Source organism: Antechinus flavipes, chromosome 1, assembly GCF_016432865.1.
Source record: "Antechinus flavipes isolate AdamAnt ecotype Samford, QLD, Australia chromosome 1, AdamAnt_v2, whole genome shotgun sequence".
NCBI classification, from domain to species: domain Eukaryota; kingdom Metazoa; phylum Chordata; class Mammalia; order Dasyuromorphia; family Dasyuridae; genus Antechinus; species Antechinus flavipes.
In genome coordinates this window covers 726,496,903-726,510,852 of record NC_067398.1, presented here as the reverse complement: position 1 = coordinate 726,510,852, position 13,950 = coordinate 726,496,903, and the positions used below count along the sequence as shown (strand labels likewise).

Genomic DNA, 13,950 nt, shown 5'->3' with positions numbered 1-13,950 from the left:
AATGGCTTTGGATTGGCCAAAGAGTGCGTCACGCAAGGGGCGCGGCACCGCTCTTCGAATTGGTCCGTTTGTGTTTGGGGCGGAAAGAGTTCCACATCCTTTGTACCCATTGGTCGCTCGCCTCCAGGGCGCGAACAGGGCGTGCTCCCCTCTCGTCCGGGGATTGGCCAATTTACTGGGGGCCGGGATGGGGCGGGAGGGGATGAGGGGGCGAACCCCCATTAAAGGTACAGGAGGCGGCAAGACCGGCAGCGGCGGCCCCGGCCTCGGCAGCAGCGGCCCGGGCAGAAATGGCGCAGCGGGGCCTGGCGGCCGAATTCTGGCAGGTGCCGGCGGTGACGCGCGCTTACACGGCAGCCTGCGTGCTGACCACAGCGGCCGTGGTGAGAGCCCGCCCCGGGGGGCCCCGCTGCTCCACCCCCGCCCGTGGTTCTGTGCCCCCTCCCCCAGCCCCCGGGTCCTCTCATTCCCTCCGCCCCTAGCCCCCCACCTCGCACCGTCCCTTCTGTCACCCGCAGCCCCCCACGTCTCCACATCCCCTCCCCCAGCCCCCTTGTCCGGCCTGTCCCCAGCCGGGTCTCTGGCGTGTCCCCGCAGCAGCTGGAGCTCATCACCCCCTTCCAGCTTTACTTCAACCCTGACCTCATCTTCAGGAAGTTCCAGGTGAGTGGCGGGGGCCAGGTCAAGGGGAGAGGGGGCCGGGGGCCAAGGGATGCCCCCTTGTGCCCCGGCCCCCAGCCCCGGCTCCTCCTCCGCAGGTGTGGAGGCTCGTCACCAACTTCCTCTTCTTCGGGCCCCTGGGCTTCAGCTTCTTCTTCAACATGCTCTTCCTGTATCCTTCGCGAGGGCCCGAGCCCCGGGGGGCGCGTTCTGGGGGAGATCCTGGCCCGGCCGGGGGGAGGGGGGCTGCCGGCTCCAGCCGCCCACCCCTCCAGCCCCTGCGTTGGCCTGTTTCCGATAGCGCGCCAGCTACAGGTACTGCCGCATGCTGGAGGAGGGGTCCTTCCGCGGCCGCACGGCCGACTTCGTCTTCATGTTCCTCTTCGGCGGAGTCCTCATGACAGTATCCTTTTTGCCCTCCTCGGTGAGGGGGGAGGCGCCGCAAAGGCGGGGGCCAGTGCAGCCCGGGGGAGGGCCCCTCCACGCCGGGAGGTGGCGGTGCGGCTGCCCCCGGCCCCGGAGGGCCCTGCAGGTAGAGCAGAAGGCTGGCCTTTGCCCCCAGGCTCCAGCGGCTCAGGAGATGCGCCACCGTCCCCACCGTGGTGCTGGGGACATGAGGCAGGTGCCCGCGGCTCGGGCCTGGGTCTGCGGCCCGGCGCCCGCCCCTCCTTGACTCAAGAGCTCGCAGCTCTTCGGGCTCCTGGCCAGCCTCTTCTTCCTGGGCCAGGCCTTCACCATCATGCTGGTGTACGTGTGGAGCCGCCGCAACCCCTACCTGCGCATGAACTTTTTTGGCCTGCTCAACTTCCAGGCGCCCTTCCTGCCCTGGGTGCTCATGGCCTTCTCCCTGCTCCTGGGCAACTCCATCTTGGTGGATCTGCTGGGTGAGCAGGGGCGGGGTGTAGGGACCCCCTGCTGGCTGAGGGGGAGGGGTGCTGGCTCTGCAGGACCCCCGCTGGCTGAGGGGAGGGGTGCTGGCTCTGCAGGACCCCCCTGCTGGGTGAGGGGAAGGGGTGCTGGCTCTGCCGGACCCCCGCTGGGTGAGGGAGAGGAGTGCTGGCTCTGCAGGACCCCCGCTGGGTGAGAGGGGTGCTGGCTCTATAAGACCCCCTGCTGGCTGAGGGAGAGGGGTGCTGGCTCTGCAGGACCCCCGCTGGGTGAGGGGGAGGGGTGCTGGCTCTGCAGGACCCCCGCTGGGTGAGGGGGAGGGGTGCTGGCTCTGCAGGACCCCCGCTGGCTGAGGGGGAGGGGTGCTGGCTCCGCAGGACCCCCGCTGGCTGAGGGGGAGGGGTGCTGGCTCCGCAGGACCCCCGCTGGCTGAGGGGGAGGGGTGCTGGCTCTGCAGGACCCCCACTGGGTGAGGGGGAGGGGTGCTGGCTCTGCAGGACCCCCGCTGGGTGAGGGAGAGGAGTGCTGGCTCTGCAGGACCCCCGCTGGGTGAGAGGGGTGCTGGCTCTGTAAGACCCCCTGCTGGCTGAGGGAGAGGGGTGTTGGCTCTGCAGGACCTCCACTGGGTGAGAGGGGTGCTGGCTCTGCAGGACCCCCTGCTGGGTGAGGGGGAGGGGTGCTGGCTCTGCAGGACCCCCGCTGGGTGAAGGGTGGGCTGGGGGTGCCAGTCCTGCAGGACCCCTGGGTGCCACAGCCAAGGAGAGAAGGTCCCAAGATACAATGGGGAGGGAGGGGTCCTTTTCTGAGAGGGGCTCTAATGCATCGCTGCACTGCATTGGGGCAGGTGGGCCCCACTCCTGGAGGGGAGGGCACAACCTCAGGCCCCTGAAGGTTTGGTTTTGCCCAGAACAAGGGCTCATGCCCGGACGTCCTCGGCCCGGACCCCATCACGATCCTGCTTTCTCCCCCTGCTCAGGGATCGCTGTGGGTCACATCTACTACTTCCTTGAAGATGTCTTTCCCAACCAACCAGGGGGCAAGAAGCTCCTGCTCACCCCGGGCTTCCTGTGAGTACTGGGAACTGGGACTGGGGCCCGATTTCCCCCCCCCCCCAAGTCCCAACTGGTGGTTCTTGTCCCCTGGCCATGCAGGAAGCTGATCTTCGACGCCCCTGAAGAGGACCCCAATTACAGACCCCTTCCTGAGGAGCGGCCGGCCGGGGACCCTGGGGACCAGCAGTGACCACTTCCTCCTTCCAGTCTGGAAAAGATGGGGCTGGGCCTCCCTCCGAGCAGCCCGGCCCCTCTCCTGGGAAATGAGAGCGGTGGGAGGGGGCAGAGATTAGAATAAACACTTGGCAGCATCCATCCAAATCTTGGCCTCCGGTGCCTTCTTGCCCGAGCCTGGTGTTTCCCCGGGCAGCCGGCCAGAACGCTGGGCACGAATCCCGGGTGGGGAAGGCGACTGTCGCCCATTTATTTGGAGCTCCCTGGCGCTGCAGGGGTCATGGGTCAGCCTCTCCCCAGCAAAGCGAGCAAGGGTCCCAGAGGCCCAAAGCTGGAGGGGGCTCCCTGAATACGGAAGAGCCTCTTCCTCCAGGCAGGATGCCCGGGATCTCCTGGGACCGGACCGCCCACCTGCATGCTGAAGGGAGCAGTGGGGGTGGCTGGGGAGGGGGAGGCAGGAAGCGCCTTTCTTTAGGTGGTAGGGGCACGGGCCTCTGCAGATCTACAAGGTGCCCTCACGCCCGCCCTGCTTCTGTACCGCCGCCCCCCAGCACAGGCTGAATAAACTCTTTTTTCACTCCCCAACTCCAACCCTTGAGGAAGGGGGGAGGGAGCAGTCTGAACCAGCCTCCTTGGTAGGCACTGCCCGCGGCCAGACCTTGCCCTCAGGGGGAGGGAGGTCTGCCCCATCCCCGTCACACCCTCCCCCCTCCCTGGCTGGGGGCTCTGTTTCTGCCGGCCCCCCATGGGTCCGAGGACGATCCCAGCCCTGGTCCCTGGAGCATTCCCTTGCCGGCTGTGAAAGTGCAGGTGGGGAGACCCGGGACCCTCCACACTCACTCTTGGGGGGTCACATCTATCCCCAAGGAGGTGCACAGGAGGCCCCCCAAGGACATGGGACTGCTGTGAGGAAGCCCGTGGCAATGCCCACCTTGGCACATGGCAAAGTCCTTGGCACGGGCCTGGCACACAGTGGGCACTGAACCCTGCACTCCCCCCGGATGCCCAGAGAGTTGGGGCAGGCTGGCCCCAGTGAGTGCCAGCCTCTGCTAAGGAAGTGAACATCCCAGATTCTTTATTTAAAAAACCTTCCTAGCCGTGCCCGGGGCACCTATACACACAAACGGAAGCGGACCCGACGGCCTTCCTGCACCTCCCCCGAGCCGGGCCAGGGACGGAGTCCTTGGCCAGGCTGGGCAGGGCAATGCGACGGCCCCGCTGAAGGCGGCCCCCTCCCCGCAGCCTCCTCTGGCCCCATCTTCTGAGCGGTGACGGTGAGGGCCGGCGGGCGGCTACCAGGCGGGCGCGGTGTTGGCCAAGCGCCTCATCCTCCTGGGGAGCAGAAGGGACGGTCAGCACGGGCGCCCGCCCTCCCGCTTCCCCGGTGGCCGGGGGTAGAAGGCGGCCCCCCCTCCCCCTCTGGCCGGGCAGGGTCAGGGCACCTGGTGTTCCTGTCCTGGTCCCGGATTTTCTTCTCCATCTCGGCGTCCGTCAGGGTCTCCAGGAGGGGGCACCACTGGTCGGCGTCGCCGGTGTTGCGAATGGCGATCTCCACGGTGGGCAGAGGGTTCTCACTGAGGGAAGGCAGAGACCCCGAGTTGGGCAAAGGTGCCCGCCCGGGGCCTGCGGGACCCCTCTCCGCCGCGCCCTAGTTCTTCGGAGTCCTCTGCCTGGCTGGGCCCCTCCCCCGAAGGATCCCCAAGGACCCCCAGGCAGGAGGTGGGGTTGGGGGACGGCTGAGTGAGACCGGGCGGGCAGACCTGTGCCCTGGGAATGCCCCTCCCTGAAGGCCGAAGCCGTGCTCCCGATCCCCAGGCCCGCCACCCCAACCCCCATCCCCCACCCGTCTCCCCTCCTCCGTGACACACCCCGATTCTGTCCCCTCCCCCACACGTGGGTGACTGGCCGGGGTGTGAGCCGGGGGGGGGCCGCCACCTCTGCCCACAAACCGTTCTGACCCCGCCCCCCGGGCCCCCACCTGAAGGCGTAGGTCTTCTGGTGCCAGCTGAGCTGGCCGCGGATGCTGTAGGCGATGGTGGTGACGAACTCGCCCCCCAGGCCCAGCTCGGAGCAGAGCTTCAGCGCGAACTTCTCCGGGGAGTTCTCCTTCTCCGACATGTCCCACTCGAACTGGTCCACCAGGGAGATGTTGCCCACGTGGATGTTCAGCTGCACAGAGCGCGGCGTCAGGCCCGGCCCCCGGCCCCCGGCCCCCCCGCGCGCCCCCCGGCCCCCCCACCTTGATGATGACCCGCTGGTCCGACTGGTCCTCCAGGAGGCTGTCGGTGGGGTAGGACTCGATCTGCTGCCGGATGGCCGAGGCGATGGCGGGGACGAAGGTGAGGGGGTTCAGGTCGAGGTCGTCGCAGAGGATCTCCGAGAACATCTCGGGGGTCATCAGCTTCTCTGTGATCGGGGGGAGGGGAGCCCGTGGGTGCCCGGCCCCTGCCCCGGACGCTCGCGCGGAGCACGCTGGGGGCTGGGCCCGAGCTGACCGAAGCCTCCGCCACCCATCCTGTGCGGGACCCGAGGCGTCTCACTCAGACCCGCAGATCTTTTGCAGACAGAGGCTGGGGACGGGGGCCCCCGGGGCATCAGCAGGCGGCGTGAGGAGGGGAGAGGAGGGGGTGGCAAGCTCCCCTCAGACCGCGCCGACCTCCTCAATGCCGGCAGGAGCCTCCCTGGAGGTGGCGGCTCTCGCAGGGAGTGACCTGGAGCCCCCCCAGGTGCGGAGGCTCGGCTGGAGCCCAAGGTCCCAGGGGGGGGGGGCTCCAAAATGAAGCAAAGACTGAGCCCCGCCCCCAAAACCCAAGGAACACACCAAGGCCAAGAGCGACACCCGGGGGCAGCGCGCCAAGGAGCCCTGATGCATGCTGGGTGCAGGGACCCACGGCCTGGACAGCAGCCCCACGGGAGCCCTGCCCCCATCCCATCCCCTCGGCCACATCCGGGCTCCTGCGCAGGCCGGGCCCAGCGCGCCCCTTCCCATCCCCTCCCGGGCTTTCCCATCACACGTCAGTGCCCGCGGGGCGCAGTTCAGGAGGGACGAGTGCCCGGTATGATTTACGATCCGGGCCTCTGGCAGGAGAGCTGGGCCCCGGCCTACACCTGCCTCTGTTTGCCCTCCCACGGAGAGGGGGCAGGGAGCTTCTCCAAGCACCCGCCCAGGCCCAGGCCCAAGGGAGGGCGGAGACAGACAAGGAGCAGCAAGACCACGGCAGCCTCGGGCCGCTCCTGGCCCGGTCCCTTTCCTCTCCGCCCTCAGAACCGCCATCCGGGCCGGGCTGGGGGGAGGGGGCCCTGGCTGAACATGGCCCGGAGCAGCGCGCCCAGCTGCCGGGTCCTTCGCTGGCCGGGGCTCCCCGTCTGGTGATGACTGAGGGGGACCCCGGAGGGTGCCCTCTGTCCAGGCCCTGCCCAGCCTAAGGCAGGCCCCTTAACGGGCGCTACCGGCCTGGCCGCCTCCTCCCAAGTACCCCCAGCAACGGACGATCGCGGACGACAGACGGGAGGGTGGCGGGCAGATGGACGGATGGCCTGACAGACACGTGGATGATGAGTGGAAGGAGTGACGGACAGATGGGTGACAGCTGACAGGCAGTGAGTGACAGATGGACAGATGACGGATGGCCAGATGGACGGAAGGACACAGGCCATGGAAGGCGGCACTTCTGTCCCTCAGCAGGCCCGCCTCTTCTCACGCCAGGCGCCCCTTACCGGCCCCAGGGAGCCGTAATGTTGCCAGGTCTCTTGCTGGCCCTGCTCCCGCTCGCCAGAACTACCTCCGGGTTTCTCCCGTCTCCCGCCGGCCACCTACCCCGCAGCCCCCTCCCTCGAGGCCACGGCTTAGTGCTGCCGTCTTCCCTGCCTGACAAGCTGCGTCTGCCCCCCCTCGCTGACCTGCCCTCCCAGGGGCTCCCCAGCAGGGGGCGGGCTCCCGGCTTTCCGGGGTCACCTCCCCTCCCGGAGCACTCTGGCCTGGCCCGGATGGTCCACATGAGGAAGGGACATTTTAGGAAGGGAAGGTGTCGAGAAGGAGCCGGCCAGTCCAAGCTTCGGCCACAGGCAGGGAGGCAGCAGGGACAACAAAGTCCCTCCAAAACCCAAGAGCTGGCGCCCGTGCGCCCGGAGGCGCGGCTCTGCACTGGCACCCGCGCCCAAAGGCACGGCTCTCGGCTGGCACCCGCGTTCCCAGAGGCACGGCTCTCGGCTGGCACAGCTCTTGGCTGGCGCCCGCAGGCACGGCTCTGCGCTGGCACCCGCGCGCCCAAAGGCGCGGCTCTGCGCTGGCACCCGCGCGCCCAAAGGCGCGGCTCTGGGTAGCCCCCCCAGCTGCTCCCCGCAGCAGCAGGCCCAAGGCCCCCCGTACCGTTCATGTTCCACGTGAAAGCGTCTCTCAGCTTCTGCCCGTCGATCTCCATGTCCAGCCTAATAGGGACCAGAACCTCGGGCTGGGACGCGTTCTCGTGAATCACCGCGGGGTCGTGGTCATCGAAGCTGAAGAGCAAGAGGGAGGACTCTAGCAGCAGGGCCCGGCCCCCGGCTCCCGCAGCTGCCCCGGGGCGCTCAGCCCGGCCCCTCTGCCCGCCTCCAGGGCCCCGGCGCCCCCAGGCTCACCAGAGAGGAAAGGTCCTCTTCTTATCTCGGCCCATGCGGTTCCTGTTGATGGTGGTGGAACAGGGCACGGCGTCCAGGTGGTGGGAGCTGTTCGGCAACGTGGGCACCCACTGGCTGTTCCTCTTGGCCTTCTGTTCCCTGGAGGAGGAGGAGAGGGGAGAGGAAGGAGGGAGGAGGGGGAGGAAGGCCGAGAGCAGCGTGTCCGCGGGCTTCCCTTAGGGACGGGCGGTCCCAGGGCAGGACCCCCACTGGAGGGAGAAGGGGGTAGGGGGGACGGAGCACCGGGAGCCCCTCCCAGCTGATCGCCATGAATACAGTCAAAGAAAGGCAGAGGAAGGGGTCCGACCAAAGGTGGGCCCCCCTCCCCCCAAGTCACCCAGTCAGCCCGAGCCAAGGGCAAGGCCCACTTCGATGCCCTCCCGCCTCCCTGCCCAGAGGGTGCGGCTTGAGGCCCCGGGCCCCTCGCCGCCCCATTACCTGAGGTAGGTGGGAGGCTCCGTGCTGATGGACACGGCCTTGTACTTCTCGTCGTTGCCGTCGAGTATCTCCTCGACCTCAGAGGCTTTCAGCAGGGTCACGCTGGTGGCCAGGGTGGTGTAGCCGTGATCTAAACCCAGAAAGGCACGGCTGCCACCCCGCAGGACGCCCCGGCCGCAGGCCGGGAGGGCGCGTCCAGGAGGGCATGCACGCTGCAGGCGGGACCCCGAACCCCCGCCCGGGGGCTCTGCAAAAACAGCCGCCAAGCTCGGCTCGCAAGAGTCTCACCCCGACGGCCCCCGACGGCCTCCGGCCCCCGCCCCCCGGAGCAGGCCCACAACGCACCACGGACACGACCACAGACACGGACACGGCCACCGAGCAACAAGGATGCCCCCCCCAAGCACAGGCGTGCCATGCCACGGACATGCGTCGAGCCTGGCGTGGTTGGTGACTCGAGCCTCCCCAAGCACGCCGCGGGCTGCATCCAGTCACTGGGTACGTCGACATGCCCACAGCCACACGGGAAAGCGCTTTAAGGACCGAGGCGTCTTCACGGCCCAGCTCCCGCCCCCCGCCCCTGCCCCCTGCCCCCCAACCCATCACCCACTCCCCCATGAAGACGCCCCGGGACCCTAAAACGCTTTAACATCTCTCTCGAGGCAGTTTGGAAACAGGCTTACAAACCCTTGTGAAGACGCACCCTTAGCGCTAGGTTTGGATTTTTTACCATGTGATGACGCCACAATTTTCTTCCTCTCCTCCACGGTGGCAAGGCGCCTCCACAGGGAGGGGTACCTCTTGTACAGAGACCCCCGGAACATGCGCAAGTAGTTCCCCACCTGCCAGGAGGAGAGAGAATCAGAGACGGAGATGGAGACCGAGAGACAGAAATTATGAAGATAAAGATGGAGGAGATAGAAATGGAAATAGAGAAAGAAAAAGAGATGGAGACAGAGATGGAGAGACGAATTATGGAGAGGGAGATGGAGACAGGAGGAAATTATGAAGATGGAGCTGGAAATGATGGAGAAGGAGATGGAGGAGTCAGATATGGAAAAAGAGAGACAGAGACAGAGGAGACAGAAATGGAGATGGAGGTAATGGAAATGGAAATGATGGAGGAAGAAACAGAAGAGGAAACGGGGATAGAAATGGAGAGACAGACGTAGAGATGGAGACAAAAATGATGGAGATGGAGATGGAGGAGACAGAAATGGAAATAGAGAAAGATAGAAATGGAGACAGATGGAGAAAGAGACAGAAATAATGGAGATGAAGAGAGATGGAGGAGACAGAAATTACGGAGATGGAGAAAGATGGCAATGGAAAAAGAGACAGAAATTACAGAGATGAAGATGGAGGAGATAGAATTGAAGAGAGATGGAGACAGAAATGATGGAGATGGAAATGGAGAAAGACTGAAATTATGAAGATGAAAATGGAAATGAGGAAAAAGGCAGAAATGATGGAGAAAGAGATGGAGAAAGAAACAGGATAGAGATGGAGAAAGAGACAGAGATGGAAAAAAGACAGAAATTTTGGAAATGGAGAAAGAGACAAAGATGGAGAAGATAGAAATGGAGAGAGATGGAAAAAGAAATGATGGAGATGGAAATAGACAAAGAGACAAATGAAGATAGAGACAGAAATGAGAAAGAGAAAGAAACTAAGGAGATGGAGATGGAAATGGAGAAAGAGACAGAAATTAAGGAGGCGGAGATGGAAATGGAGAAAGAGACAGAAATTAAGGAGGCGGAGATGGAAATGGAGAAAGAGACAGAAATTAAGGAGACGGAGATGGAAATGGAGAAAGAGACAGAAATTAAGGAGATGTTGATGGAAATGGAGAAAGAGACAGAAATTAAGGAGACGTTGATGGAAATGGAGAAAGAGACAGAAATTAAGGAGACGTTGATGGAAATGGAGAAAGAGACAGAAATTAAGGAGACGTTGATGGAAATGGAGAAAGAGACAGAAATTAAGGAGACGTTGATGGAAATGGAGAAAGAGACAGAAATTAAGGAGACGTTGATGGAAATGGAGAAAGAGACAGAAATTAAGGAGACGTTGATGGAAATGGAGAAAGAGACAGAAATTAAGGAGACGGAGATGGAAATGGAGAAAGAGACAGAAATTAAGGAGACGGAGATGGAAATGGAGAAAGAGACAGAAATTAAGGAGGCGGAGATGGAAATGGAGAAAGAGACAGAAATTAAGGAGGCGGAGATGGAAATGGAGAAAGAGACAGAAATTAAGGAGACGGAGATGGAAATGGAGAAAGAGACAGAAATTAAGGAGACGGAGATGGAAATGGAGAAAGAGACAGAAATTAAGGAGACGGAGATGGAAATGGAGAAAGAGACAGAAATGAAGGAGACGTTGATGGAAATGGAGAAAGAGACAGAAATGAAGGAGACGGAGATGGAAATGGAGAAAGAGACAGAAATTAAGGAGGCGGAGATGGAAATGGAGAAAGAGACAGAAATAAGGAGGCGGAGATGGAAATGGAGAAAGAGACAGAAATTAAGGAGGCGGAGATGGAAATGGAGAAAGAGACAGAAATTAAGGAGGCGGAGATGGAAATGGAGAAAGAGACAGAAATTAAGGAGGCGGAGATGGAAATGGAGAAAGAGACAGAAATTAAGGAGACGGAGATGGAAATGGAGAAAGAGACAGAAATTAAGGAGACGGAGATGGAAATGGAGAAAGAGACAGAAATTAAGGAGACGGAGATGGAAATGAGAGAAAGAGACAGAAATTAAGGAGACGGAGATGGAAATGGAGAAAGAGACAGAAATTAAGGAGACGTTGATGGAAATGGAGAAAGAGACAGAAATTATGAAGATGAAAATGGAAATGAGGAAAAAGGCAGAAATGATGGAGAAAGAGATGGAGAAAGAAACAGGATAGAGATGGAGAAAGAGACAGAGATGGAAAAAAGACAGAAATTTTGGAAATGGAGAAAGAGACAAAGATGGAGAAGATAGAAATGGAGAGAGATGGAAAAAAGACAGAAATTTTGGAAATGGAGAAGAGACAGAAATGAGAAAGAGACAAAGATGGAGAAGATAGAAATGGAGAGAGATGGAAAAAGAAATGATGGAGAAAGAGACAGAAATGAAGGAGACGGAGATGGAAATGGAGAAAGAGATGGAGAAAGAGACAGAAATTAAGGAGACGTTGATGGAAATGGAGAGAAAGAGACAGAAACTAAGGAGACGGAGATGGAAATGGAGAAAGAGACAGAAACTAAGGAGACGGAGATGGAAATGGAGAAAGAGACAGAAATTAAGGAGGCGGAGATGGAAATGGAGAAAGAGACGGAAATTAAGGAGACGAGATGGAAATGGAGAAAAGACAGAAATTTTGGAAATGGAGAAGAGACAGAAATAAGGAGGCGAGATGGAAATGGAGAAAAGACAGAAATTAAGAGACGGAGATGGAAATGAGAAAGAGACAGAAACTAAGGAGATGGAGATGGAAATGGAGAAAGAGACAGAATTAAGGAGGCGGAGATGGAAATGGAGAAAGAGACAGAAATTAAGGAGGCGGAGATGGAAATGGAGAAAGAGACAGAAATTAAGGAGGCGGAGATGGAAATGGAGAGAAAGAGACAGAAATTAAGGAGGCGGAGATGGAAATGGAGAAAGAGACAGAAATTAAGGAGACGTTGATGGAAATGGAGAAAGAGACAGAAATTAAGGAGACGTTGATGGAAATGGAGAAAGAGACAGAAATTAAGGAGACGTTGATGGAAATGGAGAAAGAGACAGAAATGAAGGAGACGGAGATGGAAATGGAGAAAGAGACAGAAATTAAGGAGACGGAGATGGAAATGGAGAAAGAGACAGAAATTAAGGAGACGGAGATGGAAATGGAGAAAGAGACGGATGGAAACAGAGATGAAGGAGACGGAGGCAGAAATGATGGAGACCGAGATGGAAAGGCAGAAACAGGCGGGAGATGGGAAAAGCAGAAATGATGGAAGTATATATGGAGATGGGGACGCAGAGAGACGGGGACAGTCAGATACAGAAATGGGGGCGGGGAGCCTTCGGGGGAAGGGGGGGGTCGTCAAAGAAAAGTCCAAGCAGGTCCAGCCCCCGCTGTGGTCATCTCGGCAGGGAGCAGGGCTTGGGAGCCCCTCAACGACGGTCAGCCCGAAAAAAGCACCCACTGTTTGCAGAGCACGGCCTGTCGGGCTCAGGCGCGACCGCCGCCTCTCCTCGTCTCCAGGACCCCCTCGGACCGTCGGACTCCTCTCCACCACGGCCACCTCCTTCTCCCTGCCCCGGCCGGCGGCCCCCTCGGACCCTGTGGCTCTTCCTCACCTCCGATCCGATCATGTAGAACTCGCCGTCCTCCTCCAGCTGGAACTTCACCGGCTTCTGGCCGAACGTCTTGCTCAGAGCCATCATCATCATCGCGCCGGGGCCCGGTCCCCTCGGACCCAGGCCGCCCTGCCGCACACAGCCGCCCGCTCCCTGCTCGGACCCTCGCCGCTTCAGCCCCCTCAGCCGCCGCCGCTGCCGCCGCCCACACCCGCCAGGCCGCGCCGCTTACTGCGCAAGCGCACGCGAGGATAGCGGCGGCGGGGAAGCGTGCGCGTGCGCGCCTCTCCGCGGGTCATTTGCGCCTGCGTGCCGCGTCCGTGCGCGTCACCCGCGCCAGCGTGCTGCGTTTACGCGAGTCGCGCCTGTGCGTGACGATTTCGACGTGCTTCCCGTGCGCGTGCTAGCGAAGTGAGTCCGCTTGAGGCGCGGCGCAGACAAAGAGCCGGCTCCGCCCCCCGTCCCCACCCCCAACCTCCGCCCGGACCCGGACAAAAGAACCGGGCGTGGCTCCCCACACACACCCACTGACACACACACCCCTGGCTCCGCCTCCAGCCTAGCTCAGTCTGAGACCCCGGACCCTGGCCCCGCCCCCAGCCTGGACCTCCCCGGGCCAGTACAAAACAACGGGGCTTGGCCCCGCCCAGACCCCCACGTGGGGGTCTTTAGGGGCTCCGCCCGTCCTGCCTCAGTTTCCCCAGTTCTGCAGGGCCCACTAAACAACTCGCACTTATTGGACCCTGATGGTACAGACTCCTCTCCTTCCCTGCCCCGCTCTTTCCTGCAGGATCCCGAGTACAGCCATCCGGGTGTGCTGGCTCTAAATGTCCCACCCGCCCTCTCCCCGGGGCCCCAGTGAGCAGGACTCCGGGCCAGGAGCCCCCACTCCCTCTCTCTCTTCCCCCAGCAGAGGGCCATCCCCGATCTCTGCCTCCTCCCCCCCAGCTGCCTGACGCACAGCTCCCAGCATGCTCTCCTGACCTGCTTTGGGGGTGGCCCCTCCTCTGCTCCCCAGGAGCGTCCCAAGGGCTCTGCGCTCCTCTGTCCCTTCCCCAGCCAAGCGCCAGCACGGCTCAGCTACCCTGGGCGCTGTCCTGGAGTCTCCCCAGGTCTCCCACTCTTTTTCATCGCTCAACCCACATCCCAAGGCTTCCCAGCAGCCCCGTCTCAGGGGCCGTTGGCCAGGAGCCCCCTCCTCTCCCATCTCCCCCATCTCCTGCTCCTGGTGGCCTTCCGCCAGGCCGGCTCTTGGGTGTCTTGTCTGGGGGAACTGGCCCTGGGGCCCTTTGGCTCTTGGGAGAACCCCCACCCCGCACGTTGAGCCCAAGGATGGCTTCTCCTGAGGGAGCTGTGGACCGCGGCGAGTCCCGCGGCCATTCTGTGCCGCTTCCTGGGACTCCGGGGTCCTAGAGGACTGAGCTCCTCCTCCAAAACAACCCCCAAAGAACCGTGTTACCGCGCGAGCCCTCCAGGAGTCCCTCACCTCCCTGGCGTTTTATTCTAGCCACTTTTCCCACAGATGTCGGGAGCATTTGCTAAAGTGCTGCGGGATTCGGGGGCTGCAATTACTTTTGTATAAACAACTGTTCTTGTAGGGCCAAAGGTCCGTCACACTGTCCGTACCCTGATCCAGCAGCGCTTCCACTGGGCTTGTATCCCAAAGAGATCTTAAAGGAGGGAAAGGGACCCACAGGTGCCAAAATGTTTGTGGCCAGAAACTGGACACTGGGCGGCTGCCCATCAGA

General features: G+C 61.6%; 2 protein-coding genes across 5 annotated transcripts; one reads left to right on the top strand and one right to left on the bottom strand.

The window, feature by feature from the left end:
* Window positions 1-211: 211 nt before the first annotated feature.
* DERL3 (derlin 3) lies at window positions 212-2,921 on the top strand. Of its 3 annotated transcripts, none has more exons than XM_051973419.1 (7): window positions 212-383; window positions 601-663; window positions 759-832; window positions 970-1,063; window positions 1,349-1,544; window positions 2,525-2,615; window positions 2,700-2,921. In XM_051973419.1, the coding sequence occupies exons 1-7, from the start codon at window positions 291-293 to the stop codon at window positions 2,788-2,790; spliced, it is 702 nt and encodes a 233-aa protein (XP_051829379.1). In that variant the 5' UTR covers window positions 212-290; the 3' UTR covers window positions 2,791-2,921. The 3 variants fall into 3 exon arrangements, with proteins under 3 accessions (XP_051829379.1, XP_051829378.1, XP_051829380.1); XM_051973418.1 differs by having other exon boundaries at window positions 213-383; window positions 598-663; XM_051973420.1 differs by lacking the exon at window positions 970-1,063 and having other exon boundaries at window positions 213-383; window positions 598-663; window positions 1,342-1,544.
* Window positions 2,922-3,832: 911 nt separating this feature from the next.
* Window positions 3,833-12,409, bottom strand: SMARCB1 (SWI/SNF related, matrix associated, actin dependent regulator of chromatin, subfamily b, member 1). Of its 2 annotated transcripts, none has more exons than XM_051973416.1 (9): window positions 12,203-12,409; window positions 8,572-8,710; window positions 7,869-7,998; window positions 7,392-7,529; window positions 7,144-7,271; window positions 5,014-5,180; window positions 4,753-4,943; window positions 4,217-4,348; window positions 3,833-4,106 (listed from the first exon to the last, which is right to left on the bottom strand). In XM_051973416.1, exons 1-9 carry the CDS (start codon window positions 12,293-12,295, stop codon window positions 4,067-4,069), a joined length of 1,158 nt encoding a protein of 385 aa, XP_051829376.1. In that variant the 5' UTR covers window positions 12,296-12,409; the 3' UTR covers window positions 3,833-4,066. The 2 variants fall into 2 exon arrangements, with proteins under 2 accessions (XP_051829376.1, XP_051829377.1); XM_051973417.1 differs by having other exon boundaries at window positions 8,599-8,710; window positions 12,203-12,408.
* Window positions 12,410-13,950: the final 1,541 nt, after the last annotated feature.